This window comes from Antedon mediterranea, chromosome 9 (genome assembly GCF_964355755.1).
Source record: "Antedon mediterranea chromosome 9, ecAntMedi1.1, whole genome shotgun sequence".
NCBI lineage: Eukaryota > Metazoa > Echinodermata > Crinoidea > Comatulida > Antedonidae > Antedon > Antedon mediterranea.
This window is the reverse complement of record NC_092678.1, coordinates 11742062-11759784: the sequence shown is the minus strand read 5'-3', so window position 1 is coordinate 11759784 and position 17723 is coordinate 11742062. Positions and strand designations below refer to the sequence as shown.

Below are 17723 nucleotides of genomic sequence, written 5' to 3'. Positions count from 1 at the left end.
TAGGGTCATGTACCTATGTACACAGTAAAGTAAAGTGTACAAATTGACAGTTACCATATTTGGTTAAAGAAAAGCTTTTTAAATATTTTCAATTTCTATGATTTTCCAATGTAAGAATTTTTGCATGTACAACCAGCTTGCCCTGGCATTACTACTCATATGTACTGTAACCAGCTTTAATTTGGTCATATTTGCCCTACTCTGACGTAATTGTATTGCAATGCTAAATACATTTGAGAAAACTTATTTTCGGGTGGGACTCAACGGCACAAACTGCAGATAACTGGGCTAGAGGTATAGGGTTAGATTTGATGGCTAGGGGTTAGATTCAAATGCAAATAAGTAGCAGGTGCTGCAGCAACAGGATGATAATTGTAAACTGCTTGTTGTTTTCAGGGGTGTGGTTGGCAAGCAAGGTTATATGTGCATGAGTGAGTATCAATTCATTTCTACTTTAGTTACTTTTCTTTATTAAAGATAAAAGTTTATTTTTATAAAACAAAATACTGTAAATATAATGTTAAGTTATGTGTTGAGAGTTAATAATGAAAAAGTGATGAACACATATAGCATTTACACATATAGCATTTACACATATAGCATTTACACATATAGCATTTACACATATAGCATTTACACATATAGCATCATTTACACATAATAGCATTTACACATATAGCATTTATGAATGATTAAAACAAAAACAATGTTAATGTCAATGTTAATTAACTATTAAAAAATAAAAGCTAAAATATGTATGTCTAACATATTTAAATATAATGTCAATAGATAGAGTTAAAATATACTAGAGATATATACTACATGGCACATACATACTGTATATAGAAATAAAAGTGGTACGAATCCGTGTAGGAAAAACAAAATATTTTTCTACGGAAGTGAAAAAAACAGCAAAATCTTTATTTAATCTTTATTTATTAATCTTCATTTTACATGTTTTTTTTAAATAATACATCTTTAAAATATTGAATAAATAATTATCAGGGAAAATTTTCATTTAAAAATTTTGTTTAGCAATATTGCTAATCAAACTGATTTTTTAGTCAAGAAACATAGTTTTGTATTGTATTTTTTGCTACACAATGTTCAAAATGTGTAGCAATAAAGGTTGTTTTGTATAGCTTTTTGCTACGCTACACTGGCGAAAATGTTCCCTGATTATATTTATAATTATAGTAAATAATTTATTGTTTTGATGGTAATTTTGTGCAACATTCCAAACATAAAAAATTGTTTTGGATTAATTTTAGTAGATTTATTTTTTTATTTTTTGTTTTTTTTGTTTATTAGTTTGTACACTTGCCGTTCATCGACGATGTTATCAGAAGGTACTCACAGGTTGTCCTGGAGCCGGTGTGGAAAGTGCTCATACTAAAGTAAACATCTTTTGTTTAAAACTTTTTAACTAAGCGTGATATTTCTTCTGTGTTTCTTTAGAAGGCTATCAGTGTGTAGTTTAATGTTTTTTATATTGCTGGCGTTAATTATCCATTCGGCATTGTTGATCGTGAAATATTTACTGTTGTTCAATAACTTTACATTACAATAAATGTACAGTCAATATTAAATTACAAACATGCTGCTAGCCACTTCATCTTTATTTATTAATTATTGATTAAAAATCTAATTTTTTTCAGAAACTTAAGGAGCGATTTAATATCAACATGCCGCATAAGTTGAAGGTTCACACATACCTGAGTCCCACATTTTGTGATCACTGTGGCTCCATGCTGTTTGGACTTTTTAAACAAGGTCTAAAATGTGAAGGTATTAATAATATCGGTTTTAATAGTGATCATAGTTTTATATTTCCCAATTTATTAGGTTTTTCCTATGAATAAGTGAAAGTGACAATTAATGAGTCTATTTTTGTTTATATTCTGATTGAGTTAATGTCCATGCGAGGTATACTCTCTTGTGGTTTTTAAATATATTTAAATATTTCTATTTTGCAAACTATTTTAGACTGTAATGTGAACATTCATCATAAATGCCGTAAGAATGCTCCTAATCTATGTGGTGTCAACCAAAAACTGTTGGCTGAAGCAATGCAAGCAGTTGAGGTTGGTTTTGACAATCATGGTTTATATAGCACCATTCCAACAATCTTTTTAACTACATGCTTCTCCCCTAAGGAGAATTCTCGATCGATTCTGGCTCATCTGTCCACGTATCTGTACACCTAGTAATGCCCTACTCATCTCGACAGATGTACTAGGTTCTTTAAAGTGCAAACAGGCAGTTTGTGTACAATATTAATAGTCCTTATTTAAGAAGTCTCATTCTACCACCAGACATGGAGCAAGTGAGCCTGCCTTGCACCTTGACAGTGTTATAGCTATGGAATACAGTGGTTCCACTGTTTGAACTGCTCAGCCAATCACTCACTTAATTACAAATGATTGTTTGTATTATTTTAGAGGAAGCAAGCTGGTAGCAGACATCAACATTCCCATGATGCTCATGTGATTGGAGATCCAGATTCTGAGGATGAAGATGATGAGTAAGTTGTTCATATCTTACTTCAATTAACTATCAATACTAAGCCCAACCAAGCCCATCAATTATAACCAAGCCCTACCAGTAGAAAGTGTCAATTATACAAAATAGGATATTTAAGAGTTAAATGAATTTTTATCAATTAAATACTTTTGAAGCGATTTTGGAGTAAAAATTGTTAAATAATCAATCAGCCTTGAGAATGTACAATGTGTCAGTAATGCGTGTATTGCGTCAGTAATGCGTGTATTGCGTCAACTAGTATGTTTGTGTTGACATATGACAACAAATGTGTTTTACAAAAAAAGTCGCTGTAAATGTATGCTTTTATTGATGAAAATGCAATTAACACTCTAAATGTATCCTATTTTGTGTATTTACACATTATGCTGGTGGTGCTTGGTTATAATTGATAGGACTTGGTATTTAGGAGGACCCATTAATATAGCCACTTTAGTGAAATTTCCAAATACTTTATTTCAGGAATATAAAAATCATCAAATCATTGTATGAAGTATATGCTACTTGAATCAGAATAATTTTTTTCAATTATTTTTTAGTCAATAAATTTATGTAAAATTTAGTCATAAATAATAATGTGAAAATGCAAAATTATACATAAAAATACAAGAATGAATAATGGACTAATTTTTGAAAATCAAATTAGAAATAAAAACATGTGTCATATTAATTATGCAAATTAAGTTACTTCACAAAGTCCAAAAATGCCCTTGTTCTGTATGGTCCAAAGAACCTATTTTATATAAGAAAACATTTTCTTGCAATTAGTTTGATTTAAAAGTCTTTAGGACTAAAATCTTTAACAATTCAAACTAAAAATGTACTATTTATATAGTTTTTTTTTATATTTACTTATAAATTCAATATTCAAGTTATTATTATTCTTCAAATTCTGTTCCAGTTTCAGCTGGCTTTACCCTGAGGTATCCCAATTTTAGATATTTTCTGTTTCTTTTTAATTATTGATTATTGTAATTTTAGTATTGTATTTTTCCACTAACAAGATTGTTCTCTTCCTTTATGCATTGTAAAACTAAAGCTTTATTTTAAAGAAAACAATGGTTGGAACTAGGACTTGGATAGGATACATGCACTGCACACCTAATAAAATCAATTTAATTAATATCTTTAGTGGTGTATATGAACCAATGTGGGAGACGTCAACACCAGGTGAAGTAAGGGGAGCAGGCGAAGAAGCACAACAGGCTGCTACTTTACCAACAAAGACTTATAGGATAGAGGAGTTCCATTTAATGAAGGTTTTGGGCAAAGGCAGTTTTGGAAAGGTTTGTTTCTTCATGTATTATTATTTATTAGTGAATAATAATAAATTTGTATTGATATTGGTGGGAGTGAAGTTGAGCTTGTTTGGGAGTGAAGTTGAGCTTGTTTGGGAGTGAAGTTGAGCTTGTTTGGGAGTGAAGTTGAGCTTGTTTGGGAGTGAAGTTGAGCTTGTTGGGAGTGAAGTTGAGCTTGTTGGGAGTGAAGTTGAGCTTGTTTGCAGTGCAGTTGAGCTTGTTTGCAGTGCAGTTGTAGCTACTACAAATTGCAGGGTATTGTGTCCAAATCCTGTCACAAAGACTTGATATACAGTCTATGTGTGTGTTTGTTAAAATGGACCTGAAATGGACTTTCGATTTTCAAGAAACTCACACATGTTATTTAAATGTATCAAATTAACACAAACCCATACAAATAAACAAAATGTATAGTATTTTGAGTAAAAACGAAATTTTAAGATACCATGGTAAATTAGCGAAAATTACTCGCGCCATTGCAATATTCTATTTCAACGGCCGTCGGAAGCCTCTATATTCACGACGACATCACATATACACACGATGATATCGAGAGCGTGTACGTATGCCGCCCAATAGTCAGTGAATGATCGACGGCCTGGAAAGATACGCGAAGCGTTGACACTAATACTAATTTATTCAATATCTAATGTTGTTGAAATATAGGTCCCTAAAATGTACTTCGTTTGTTCTAAAACCCGAATTTAGAAGGCCTACCTCCCAAACCTTTACTAGGCCTAGGCCCCCAATCCAGCGCGCGGAGTCGATCCACCACCCACATCATGCGGCGAGGCTCCGTTTCATGTGCATCCAAGGACCAAAGCGATATCAACAACTTGCTGCGCTCATTGTCAAGCCAAAGTAAAATATGAATAAAATTCGTTTTCGAACTGCCTGATTCGTGACAAATAAATTATCATCTCATATTACTAATTTAATTCTGCTAAACTAAAAACTAAGAAACTAACACATTTTAGCAGTATAAATTACGAACGATATACAAAATACACGAACGGAAAATATGGATACGCATCATTGCGCACGGAGCTGTATCCCGAACAACGTTGCCAGGCCAACTTCGGTATTGCCAGAAAAAAAACCGTTGATTTTAAGATTTAAAATCGTCATTTACTCGATGAATAACCGTTTATACGATAATAATTTTATCTCAAAAAATTCTAAATACGTTTCTGCAAATGCACAAGCATTTTTTAGAAAATACTCCATAGATTTCAAGCGTTATAGCCAAAAAACTGCAAATTGTCCATTGGAGGGATAGGAATATATTCGCAAAGTGACGTCACCCGCGAATTTTTTTGATTTTCAAATGGGGCTTTCCCCAAAAGAGCCAATTTATATTTTGTAACAATATACATTCTAGCAACACCTAATAGCCCCCAAAACATCATTCTAAAATGAAAAAAATCTAAAATCCATTTCAGGTCCATTTTAACGAGTTAAAAATTCTCAAAACTATTGTGTATATTTTATAAAAGCATTCCTTTGTTCAGTGATGGTTTATCAAATAACACATAATGAAATTTTGTGCTTTTTTAAGGTAATGTTGGCTCAATTAAAAGGAAGTCAGAAGTATTTTGCCATTAAGGCTTTAAAGAAGGACGTAGTATTGGAGGATGATGATATAGAATGTACAATGGTTGAAAGGCAGGTTTTGGGCTTGGCCTGGCACCATCCATTTTTAACTCATCTGTTCTGTACATTCCAAAGCAAAGTAAGTTTTCTATTCCATTTTATATAGGAATAAAATAAACTCTGTTTCTGTATATTTAAGACTTGTATATAATGTGTGCATCACAATATATTAATTAAAATTCAATCTTACACTTATTTTTACTGTATTTTAGGATCATTTATTTTTTGTAATGGAATATCTAAATGGAGGAGATCTAATGTTTCATATTCAACAATCTTTGAAATTTGATGAAAAACGAGCAAGGTTAGTTTAATGTTTCTTTTTTCGCTAAGGTCAAATGCTACATGGAAATAATGGTCAAGTACTATGCAATGGAATAGAGATGTATAATTCTACATGGAAATAATTGAGTCAAGTAGTGTGTTAAATGTTAAATTAAATGTATCATTCTGGTCCTCAAGCTTAACTTGAACCTCAAATGCTACATGGAAATAGTGGGGTCAAGTAGTGTGTGATGGAATAGAGATGTCAAATGCTACATGGAAATAGTGGGGTCAAGTAGTGTGTGATGAAATAGAGATGTCAAATGCTACATGGAAATAGTGGGGTCAAGTAGTGTGTGATGGAATAGAGATGTCAAATGCTACATGGAAATAGTGGGGTCAAGTAGTGTGTGATGAAATAGAGATGTCAAATGCTACATGGAAATAGTGGGGTCAAGTAGTGTGTGATGGAATAGAGATGTCAAATGCTACATGGAAATAGTGGGGTCAAGTAGTGTGTGATGGAATAGAGATGTCAAATGCTACATGGAAATAGTGGGGTCAAGTAGTGTGTGATGAAATAGAGATGTCAAATGCTACATGGAAATAGTGGGGTCAAGTAGTGTGTGATGAAATAGAGATGTCAAATGCTACATGGAAATAGTGGGGTCAAGTAGTGTGTGATGGAATAGAGATGTCAAATGCTACATGGAAATAGTGGGGTCAAGTAGTGTGTGATGGAATAGAGATGTCAAATGCTACATGGAAATAGTGGGGTCAAGTAGTGTGTGATGGAATAGAGATGTCAAATGCTACATGGAAATAGTGGGGTCAAGTAGTGTGTGATGAAATAGAGATGTCAAATGCTACATGGAAATAGTGGGGTCAAGTAGTGTGTGATGGAATAGAGATGTCAAATGCTACATGGAAATAGTGGGGTCAAGTAGTGTGTGATGAAATAGAGATGTCAAATGCTACATGGAAATAGTGGGGTCAAGTAGTGTGTGATGGAATAGAGATGTCAAATGCTACATGGAAATAGTGGGGTCAAGTAGTGTGTGATGGAATAGAGATGTCAAATGCTACATGGAAATAGTGGGGTCAAGTAGTGTGTGATGAAATAGAGATGTCAAATGCTACATGGAAATAGTGGGGTCAAGTAGTGTGTGATGAAATAGAGATGTCAAATGCTACATGGAAATAGTGGGGTCAAGTAGTGTGTGATGGAATAGAGATGTCAAATGCTACATGGAAATAGTGGGGTCAAGTAGTGTGTGATGAAATAGAGATGTCAAATGCTACATGGAAATAGTGGGGTCAAGTAGTGTGTGATGGAATAGAGATGTCAAATGCTACATGGAAATAGTGGGGTCAAGTAGTGTGTGATGAAATAGAGATGTCAAATGCTACATGGAAATAGTGGGGTCAAGTAGTGTGTGATGGAATAGAGATGTCAAATGCTACATGGAAATAGTGGGGTCAAGTAGTGTGTGATGGAATAGAGATGTCAAATGCTACATGGAAATAGTGGGGTCAAGTAGTGTGTGATGAAATAGAGATGTCAAATGCTACATGGAAATAGTGGGGTCAAGTAGTGTGTGATGAAATAGAGATGTCAAATGCTACATGGAAATAGTGGGGTCAAGTAGTGTGTGATGGAATAGAGATGTCAAATGCTACATGGAAATAGTGGGGTCAAGTAGTGTGTGATGAAATAGAGATGTCAAATGCTACATGGAAATAGTGGGGTCAAGTAGTGTGTGATGGAATAGAGATGTCAAATGCTACATGGAAATAGTGGGGTCAAGTAGTGTGTGATGAAATAGAGATGTCAAATGCTACATGGAAATAGTGGGGTCAAGTAGTGTGTGATGGAATAGAGATGTCAAATGCTACATGGAAATAGTGGGGTCAAGTAGTGTGTGATGGAATAGAGATGTCAAATGCTACATGGAAATAGTGGGGTCAAGTAGTGTGTGATGAAATAGAGATGTCAAATGCTACATGGAAATAGTGGGGTCAAGTAGTGTGTGATGAAATAGAGATGTCAAATGCTACATGGAAATAGTGGGGTCAAGTAGTGTGTGATGGAATAGAGATGTCAAATGCTACATGGAAATAGTGGGGTCAAGTAGTGTGTGATGGAATAGAGATGTCAAATGCTACATGGAAATAGTGGGGTCAAGTAGTGTGTGATGGAATAGAGATGTCAAATGCTACATGGAAATAGTGGGGTCAAGTAGTGTGTGATGGAATAGAGATGTCAAATGCTACATGGAAATAGTGGGGTCAAGTAGTGTGTGATGGAATAGAGATGTCAAATGCTACATGGAAATAGTGGGGTCAAGTAGTGTGTGATGGAATAGAGATGTCAAATGCTACATGGAAATAGTGGGGTCAAGTAGTGTGTGATGGAATAGAGATGTCAAATGCTACATGGAAATAGTGGGGTCAAGTAGTGTGTGATGGAATAGAGATGTCAAATGCTACATGGAAATAGTGGGGTCAAGTAGTGTGTGATGGAATAGAGATGTCAAATGCTACATGGAAATAGTGGGGTCAAGTAGTGTGTGATGGAATAGAGATGTCAAATGCTACATGGAAATAGTGGGGTCAAGTAGTGTGTGATGAAATAGAGATGTCAAATGCTACATGGAAATAGTGGGGTCAAGTAGTGTGTGATGAAATAGAGATGTCAAATGCTACATGGAAATAGTGGGGTCAAGTAGTGTGTGATGGAATAGAGATGTCAAATGCTACATGGAAATAGTGGGGTCAAGTAGTGTGTGATGAAATAGAGATGTCAAATGCTACATGGAAATAGTGGGGTCAAGTAGTGTGTGATGAAATAGAGATGTCAAATGCTACATGGAAATAGTGGGGTCAAGTAGTGTGTGATGAAATAGAGATGTCAAATGCTACATGGAAATAGTGGGGTCAAGTAGTGTGTGATGAAATAGAGATGTCAAATGCTACATGGAAATAAGTAGTATTCTATATTAAATTAAAGGCACTATATATATATACAACTTACGATTTATAAAGACAAATGAGTTTCTTGCCTAAACAATGTAATAGCCAGAATAGGCCGTGTTGAACTAAGGTATGATTATTTCAGATTTCTTTTCGTTCTCTGAACACTCAACGGAAGCCATTATATGTGTGGGGTAATGTGGTGCCTGTTAAAGAGAAATTTCCCTTACTGTTGTTTGCCCAATTTGGTTGTAATTTCATTTACCCTAACATAATTCTTTCTCACAATGTAGATTCTATGGAGCTGAAATTATCTGTGGCCTTCAGTTCCTACATCAACGTGGTATAATCTATCGTGACTTGAAATTGGATAATGTTTTACTTGATAAAGATGGTCATATTAAGATTGCAGACTTTGGCATGTGTAAGCAGAACATAGCAGGAGATATGAAAGCCACTACCTTTTGTGGAACCCCAGATTACATTGCTCCTGAGGTCAGTGTTTCCATATTTTAAATTGTGTGTACATAAAAGAGACCAAAGAACTGAAAACCGAATGTTTTCCTATTAATATAATATTTTCATCCATATAACATTGACAATATTCAAGATTTGCTATAACCTATACAGGCTTCAAAGACTATATTATAAAGCATAGCGAAAACTGACTGACTTCAATATACATGTAGTATATCATTTCAATTTGTAATTATTGAAATGTGTATTTAGTGATTTCATAATAAATAATAATTTTTAAAATACAATTTTTGTATAGATTCTTCGTGGACATAAATACGGTTCATCTGTAGATTGGTGGTCATTTGGCGTTCTGCTATATGAAATGCTGATTGGTCAATCTCCATTCCATGGTGATGATGAAGACCAATTGTTTGACTCTATTTTACATGATCTACCATATTATCCTAAATGGCTTAGTGAGGATGCTCTTAAGTGCATTAGTAAGGTAAATTATACATTTTCTTCTTTTCTTTTATGCATTTTGTTTTTTAAGTGTTATGGTAGAAAACAGTTTTTTTCTGAATGAATGAATTATAGAAGAATATAGTAATTTACATTGGTTTTCTTCTTTTGTGGCTGCTTTGAAACCCATCAATTACATTTTATTTTAGAAGATTTAGTTTTAGTATAGAAGCCTAAACATCGAAAGGTTATGTTCCTGCTTTATTTATAGTATGTTTCCATACGTGTTTGATCCCAAAAAAATGACTGGGGTAATAATGTTCATTTCATTACATTAGGCGCTATATAAATCCAGGATATTATTATTACAAGTGTGACTCGTCAACACGGTTCTTTTAATTCAACTACTGTTTTTATTACTTCACCGAGCGTAACGTAGTTTGCATAATTTGCAAATAACAAACAAATATAATTAGCATATTAACAGAACATATGTGACATCTTTCCTTTTCTAACAAAATAAATTTCTAAAGTTTAATTTTTATCTTTTTTTTAAAAATTAATATCAAAAGTAAATTAGACACGATATATCACATTCTCATAAATAAATAATATTACTTTTCCTTAAACATAAATTGTTTCTTAGATCACATTCATATGTTTCAAATTGTTTCTTAGATCACATTCATATGTTTCAAATTGTTTCTTAGATCACATTCATATGTTTCATACATTATAGGATGGTTTGAAAATAAACATAAAATGAAGTTAATTATTGATACATTTATTTATAATCCAATCGATCCGGTGGACGACTAACACGATCACTTCTACGTAAGGGTGGTGCTTCCGGTACCTTCTGCAAAGTTGGTACGCCCTTCTGCAAAGTATCCGGTTGTTGAGTGTTTAATAAATGTTGTCGATTCCGTCTGTACGACGTTCCATCTTCGGTCATCACTACATATGAACGGGGTAGCTCATGTTCATTAGCCACAACAGCAGGTTCCCATTGCCGTCCTTTCAATATTCTCACGTTGTCCCCTTTTCTTAGTTTCGTCAATACACGTGTACCACGATCATAATATTTTGTCATAGACTGTTGACGTGACTGAAGGAAATCTCTAGCTCCGACAATAACTTGTGGTTGCAGCAATGTATGTGTGACTGGAAGTGTTGACCTTAACTTTCTGCTCATCAACAACTGAGCAGGAGAACAATTCAACCCTGCAATAGGTGAATCACGATAGTCTAGTAGAGCAAGATGAAAATCGCTTCCCTCATCAACGGACTTCCTCATGAGTTGCTTAATGGTTTGGACGAAACGTTCAACTTGCCCATTACTTCTGGCATATGTCGGACTGGACGTCACTAAATCGAACCCCCACTGGTTAGCAAACTGTTTGAACTCGTAGCTGGCGAACGGCATGTTATCAGTCATTAATATTTCAGGGATGCCATGTCTTGAGAATATAGATTTCAATTTTTTGATGATTTCTCCAGCCGTTTTGCTAGTGAGTGTCACTACTTCCGGGTATTTGGAAAAATAGTCAACTACAATAAGATGATCTCTGCCAGCGAATGTAAATATATCCGCGCCCAGCTTAGCCCATGGTCTCATAGGAACCTTATGTGGAATCATCGGCTCCCGTTGATTTCTACGCATGAACTTTACACAAACAGGGCACCTTGACACTACTGATTCTATATCGTTGGTCATACCTGGCCAATACAAAATAGACCTGGCCCTCGCCTTACACTTCTCCATCCCAAGGTGACTTTCATGAATTTTATTCAGCATATCTGCTCTCATTTGGCTAGGAACAATCAACTTCTCACCTAAAAACACAAGACCATCAATTTCATGTATCTCATCACGAAGATGCCAATACTGCCTAACTTGCTCCGGTGCACCCCATCTATGTTTAGGCCACCCGCTTTTGCATGTTAGAATTAGAGTTTGGAGTACCACATCTGCATGTGTAGCTCGTATTGCTTCTTCAATTTTTGCTTTACTCATGGGCAATATTTCGTCTAGACTATGCACCCTATATTTCAACTGTTCAAGGGGTTGGGCATCACGATCAACCTTATCAGGATATGCTCTGCTGAGAGCATCAGCTATGTACATGTACTTTCCAGGAACATACTTAACATCAAGCTCATACTTTATCAATTTGAGCAGCATTTGTTGTATTCTAGGACTAGCTTTATGGAGTGGTTTACGTGTGATTGTTTCGAGTGGTTTATGGTCAGTGTGAACTTCAACAGCTCGGCCATATACATATTGGTGGTATTTGTGTATAGAAAAGCAGATCGCCAACATCTCCTTCTCAATTTGTGAGTAATTAACTTCAGCTGATGTTAACGACCTAGAGGCAAACGCAACCGGATGACCCTCTTGAAGCAAACAGCTTCCGAGCCCTGTGGATGATGCATCACATTGGATAATGGTTGGCTTCTGTGGATCAAAGAAACTTAAGACTGGTTTGCTACTAATCAACGCCTTTAACTGCCTCAGGGATTCTGCTTGTTCTGGACCCCAAAACCATGCAACATCTTTCTTGAGCAATTCCCGGAGAGGTGCACTCACATTGGACATATTAGGTATGAATTGTGACAGATAATTAAGCATCCCCATTATACGTTGCAAGTCAGATTTACATTGTGGGTCAGGCATTTCTTTGATAACTCTAACCTTTTCTTCGTCTGGTTTCTGTCCATCGGCACTCACCACGTTTCCCATGAACACCAATTCAGACTGTTTATACTTAAGCTTGCTTCCATTGAATTTGGCATTGTTCGCTCTGGCCGTATCCATCACCCTCTGTACTGTTGCATTATGCTCTGCTTCACTACCTGTAGCTATAATCATATCATCAGATATTATGTGTACGTTAGGTATATGACCAAATATTTGCTGGTTTCGTTTCTGTAGCACCTCACTAGCACTGCAGATACCAAATGGCATTCTTAGAAAACTGTATCGTCCAAAGGGAGTATTGAATGTACATATATCTGCGCTAGCGTCAGTAAGAGGAACTTGCCAGTACGCATCTTTCTGGTCAAAGACAGTGAAAAGTGTTTTACCTGACAGCTGACTCACTACGTCCTTACCGGTCGGTATCATATGATGTTCACGTCTAATGGCTTTGTTCAAATCACGTGGATCCAAACACAACCTCAAGGATCCGTCTCGTTTCTCCACTATCACTAGGCTGTTGACCCAATCTGTTGGTTTGTCGGTCCGTTTAATCACGCCCCTCTTCTCCATATCGTCAAGTTTTTCTTTCAGCTTGGTATGCAGACTAAGTGGCACCCTGCGGGGTGGATGGACTACTGGAGAAACACCACTTTTCAACTTGATGTCATAAGGATCTTGATATTTACCTAAACCTGTAAATACATCACGATTCTCTCGAATCAAGGAATCTTTAGTTAGTGCATGTACATATTTATTATTTATCACATTATCACTACACATCATATTGTTACCACGTTTGATCAGACCAAGCTCCCTACAGGCTTTCAATCCAAGTATAGGTGGACCATCAACATTAGTAATAAAGAAGTCATAATCATTTTGGATGTTATCAACTTTTACATTTAGAGTAACTTTACCAATATGTTTTACAATTTCATCACTATAACTATATAGGTTAGTTTTAGAATGATATACTTTAATGTTCTTATGTCCTGGTAACTTTCTAAATGTTTCCAGTGGTATGCAGTTAACACCTGCTCCTGTGTCAAGCTTCATCTTTAACACATTACCTCCCACAAACACATCATAGAACCAAGCGTTCTTGTCATCGTTATCTCTTAGAGTGTCAATATAAAAGTACTCATTTTATCTTTAACAGTTAAAGTGTCAATGTATAAGTCATTAGGATCACTTACACCTTCGGCAATAATATACTGTTCATCCATTGTATGTACAGCTCTTCCACGTCCACGACCGCGTCCTCGGGAAAAACGTTTGGTGCACACAGACTGAAAATGATTCAAACCCTTACACCCGTAGCATGTTTTACCATAAGCTGGACACTGACGAGGTAGATGTGAAGAACCGCACCTGCTACATTTAATTTTGGCTGCATCCGTAAACTGATGATTATGTTGACCACTAACCCTTGGCGTCTGTTTATGTGATTTGGTTCTTCTCAATGCATGAACCTTCGGCTTATAATCACTTGCAACACCGGCCATTTCAAGCTCGCGTCTAGAACTCTCAAAAGTTCTCATTCGGTGTATCACAGTATCAAGTGTAGCGTTGCCATCATCGCCCATAACTTTCATTTTCATCACTGGATTTGTTACACTGAAGAAAAGCTTATCACGAATCGTACCGTCTTGATCCACAAATTTACAATTCACCGCCATTGTTCTTAAGTCATTCACAAACTCATCCAAACCCTGACCTTCGGGTCGTTCATATTGCCAATATTGCGCTCGTAACGCCATTATCGGGTCTCGTTTATTACAGTATTCATCATACTTTGACATTACTGTATCAAAATCATTATTGTCCTCTGCTGGGACATAATCTTCCTGACCCGGTTCGCCTACAAGATCAGTGAACGTAAAGTTGTTGTAAATATCTAAGCCACGCCCTTCCAGTGTAGTAATTAAAATTGCTACCTTTATTTCACCACTTTTACGTGCACTGCCTGTCGCTTTCAGAAAGAATGTAAATCTCTGTTTCCACCTTTTCCAAGCAGCAGACACACTAGGACCATCAAAATCGAAGGGTGGAGGCGGCTTAAATTTCAACGATTCCATTTTGAGTGAATTTCCACTATTCTGACACCATATTACAAGTGTGACTCGTCAACACGGTTCTTTTAATTCAACTACTGTTTTTATTACTTCACCGAGCGTAACGTAGTTTGCATAATTTGCAAATAACAAACAAATATAATTAGCATATTAACAGAACATATGTGACAATTATTATTGTAGTTTTTGCCTTAAGGGGTTTATATTTTGAAACTACTCGTCTTTTAACTTTAATACTACTTAGTAGAGAGCAGTTTACAGTGATTTTTTAAATGTTTGGCTTTGGTCCTTATTAGTATCATGATACTACATCACTGTAACCATGGTTCAAATTTATTTAATCAAAGAAAAGATTCTCAGAGTTAGATGGTCACTAATTATTCTTTGGTTAAAAAAGGTAAGTCGCAGCAGGTGCCTATGAAAGTACTGTACATACATAATTTCATATTCTGAAGAAAGTACTATTTTTCCTAATATGGTTGGCAAAATTAAAGAGGGCACTATATTTTCTCACTCTACCTAATTATTAACACACTAGTATTGTTTTAATAATTTTTTTTTTTTTAGCTGCTTGACCGAGATCCAACTCAACGTCTTGGAATCAAAGAACCCATTCGAAATCATGTATTCTTCCGTTCCATGGACTTTGGTAGACTGGAGAAACGAGAAATACCACCACCATTTAAACCTAAAATTGTAAGACATTTGTTTGCTTTTCCAACTTTCGTACTGAAGACAAGATCGCCTAAATTTCTAGTATTTTAACCTTACAATACTTGTGTTGTATTCAGGTACAGCCGCTCCATAATCTCTTTGCTTTTCTTCCTTATATCTAAATTAACATAAAATTATTTATACTAACAAACATTCCTGATTATATGCCTAATATGTTTTACATCTTTAACATATTTTCATAAACTTCCTCATATCGTACAACTACTCGTAACAAATTTTCTCAACTTTCTATCATCTAAAAGTCGTAGTTAGTCATGTCTCGGGTCACATTCTATGGTCACCGTACAGATAGGCTACTACATCAGTACTTCTATGAATGGATGACTAGTTGGTGACAAGAACGCTAGTTGGTCATACCCAGTACCGTTTTGATTTTACGTTCTTTCGGGAAACCACCTCACGAAGTGTTTCATTTATTCTAATGAAGGAATTGAGTTAATTACAAAATTGTATTGTTTAATTTCTATTGCTTTTTTGTTTGTTTGTTTTCAATTTAGATTAATCTTAAATATGTTTTTTATATAGAAATCCGCATCAGATGCTAGTAATTTTGATCCAGAATTCACAATGGAGAAAGTGCAGCTAACGCCAACAGACAAGAAGATTGTGGAGTCCATCAATCAGAAGCAATTTAGAGGTTTCTCATTCACAAACCCACAGATGCAGTAGTAATACCAAGAACATGGCTCTGCTATCAATTAAGGCTACTAGTATTCATACACAGCAGTTTATTAGATGGACGATGATAGCTGCACTGTGTCACTGATGGCTTTATTAGATCTTGGTTAAATGTGGTTGCTGTCAAGTTTAAAACAAGTTTTAATGCAGAATATTGTTGTGATGCAAAGGGGAGAAATCTAGCATATTTTTTCTTCAAATTAATGCACACAGAAGTTTTTAAAACAAACATTTTATTTATTTATTTGATTTATTTCATTTCAAACCAACAGCGAATCATCACCACTAACAGACTAATTAAAATCTTGATATAAAAAACTACTTAAGAGAAAAAATATAATTCATTAAAAAAAGACAGAAAACAAGATGAAACTGAACTAATTAATATTACAGGTTAATTAAGTGATGTGAAATAATAGAATGGAAACGGAAAATCTTGATAGTGACAGTAGTTGGCAGGAAACAAACCATTTTGGGCCTAACTTGTAAATCACAAACTTTAAAGCAAAGCATGGCTTGTTTTTAGCCATATATATATATATAAATCCAAAGGCAAATTACTGAAAAAATGACAATGCTGTGGGTATCAGTGGCTGGATCTCAATGGAGATACAAAATAAAAGCGAAAAGCTAAATCAAAACGAGAAGTAAAACAGGCAGAAAAGTTAGCAGAGCTTTCGGGCAACACTAGCCCTTCATCAGTGCAAGTGAAGGAATTTGGATAACGTCATAAATAGATATATAGATATACACAACATAGTTGGCAGAGTTTTTGGGGAAAATGCCAAAATAAATTCTCATTTGAGATGTTGACCTCAATTCAGTAATTAAGCTGGCATAAGTTTAAATTGTACAATTTGTTTTTGTGGCTTTATAAAATATATTTTACACTATTTATTTTGATACCTTTATTTTGACTTTTATATGAAATTACACAGAATTATGTAAACTTGGAAGAATGAGTTTATCCATGATTAAAGGCATTTTTTGTTAGCCACTAGTGCTTTTTATTTGATTATATTGATATAAACCATAAGCTTGAGTATTGTCATAAACTCCGAATTTAAAAGTGCCTTAGATGATTAGAAAGGTCTGTTTTTTTTTAAACAATTCTTTCTTAAACAAACATTTAGTAAACATTTTTGTACATGTATGAGAATTTATCTAATGTTGAACTGAAGCATAAAATTCCAGTCAAATAAAAAAACAGTTGAACCTTCCGTAAGCACTGCTGAGATGTTTGTCCAAAATAGGCCCAACGTTTATACCTTGCTTCATTGCTATGGTTCATGGCCTCTCAGTTTTCCAACCACTATAATTTATTTATACAATGATCAATTGATTCGTTAAATATGATTTTCAGTAATTATTTTATAAATTGTGACTAGTTTAGTGGTTGCTTACAGGAGCTAAATCATGCAAAAACAATGTTGAAGGAAGAAAGAACAGACAGACATTACTGGGACTTGTCCACATACAAGTGTCTTATGACAGGTGTCTGCTTAGGCAGGTTCAACTGTAAATTTTTCTACCATCAATAACACTGTATATATGTATAAATAGTAAAAACAATGCAATGTTATTCGGCCATAAAGTTATTCAAATTGAAAATAGTTGCATTATAAATAATTATTTTTGACAATTTTATATAGATACTAAAGTAACTACAATAATAAATACAATTTTAATGATAAAAAGAGGAGAAAGTAAAACTTATTTTTCATCATATAAATAAATATTTTAAATTTGTTATGCTTAGAAAGGAATACAATTTACTAGACAATTGGTGGTGGGATTTTGTGATTGTATAAAAATATATAAATTAGAGATATCACATAGAAATATAAATAAATAATGGAATTAAATGAATTTATGAAGTGTAAA

The 17723-nt window shown here is 34.7% G+C and overlaps 1 protein-coding gene across 1 annotated transcript in view; it reads left to right on the top strand.

The window, feature by feature from the left end:
* The window catches only part of LOC140059035 (protein kinase C delta type-like), a 43705-nt gene extending 25982 nt beyond the window's left edge, over nucleotides 1-17723 (top strand). Inside the window, exons 6-17 of the mRNA XM_072104851.1 lie at nucleotides 397-431; nucleotides 1312-1397; nucleotides 1659-1788; nucleotides 1987-2084; nucleotides 2442-2524; nucleotides 3674-3827; nucleotides 5398-5571; nucleotides 5705-5796; nucleotides 9023-9224; nucleotides 9505-9693; nucleotides 14994-15122; nucleotides 15687-17723. Coding sequence (XP_071960952.1) covers nucleotides 397-431; nucleotides 1312-1397; nucleotides 1659-1788; nucleotides 1987-2084; nucleotides 2442-2524; nucleotides 3674-3827; nucleotides 5398-5571; nucleotides 5705-5796; nucleotides 9023-9224; nucleotides 9505-9693; nucleotides 14994-15122; nucleotides 15687-15830 — 1516 coding nt within the window. The 3' untranslated portion in view covers nucleotides 15831-17723. The remainder of the gene's footprint in view (nucleotides 1-396; nucleotides 432-1311; nucleotides 1398-1658; nucleotides 1789-1986; nucleotides 2085-2441; nucleotides 2525-3673; nucleotides 3828-5397; nucleotides 5572-5704; nucleotides 5797-9022; nucleotides 9225-9504; nucleotides 9694-14993; nucleotides 15123-15686) is intronic.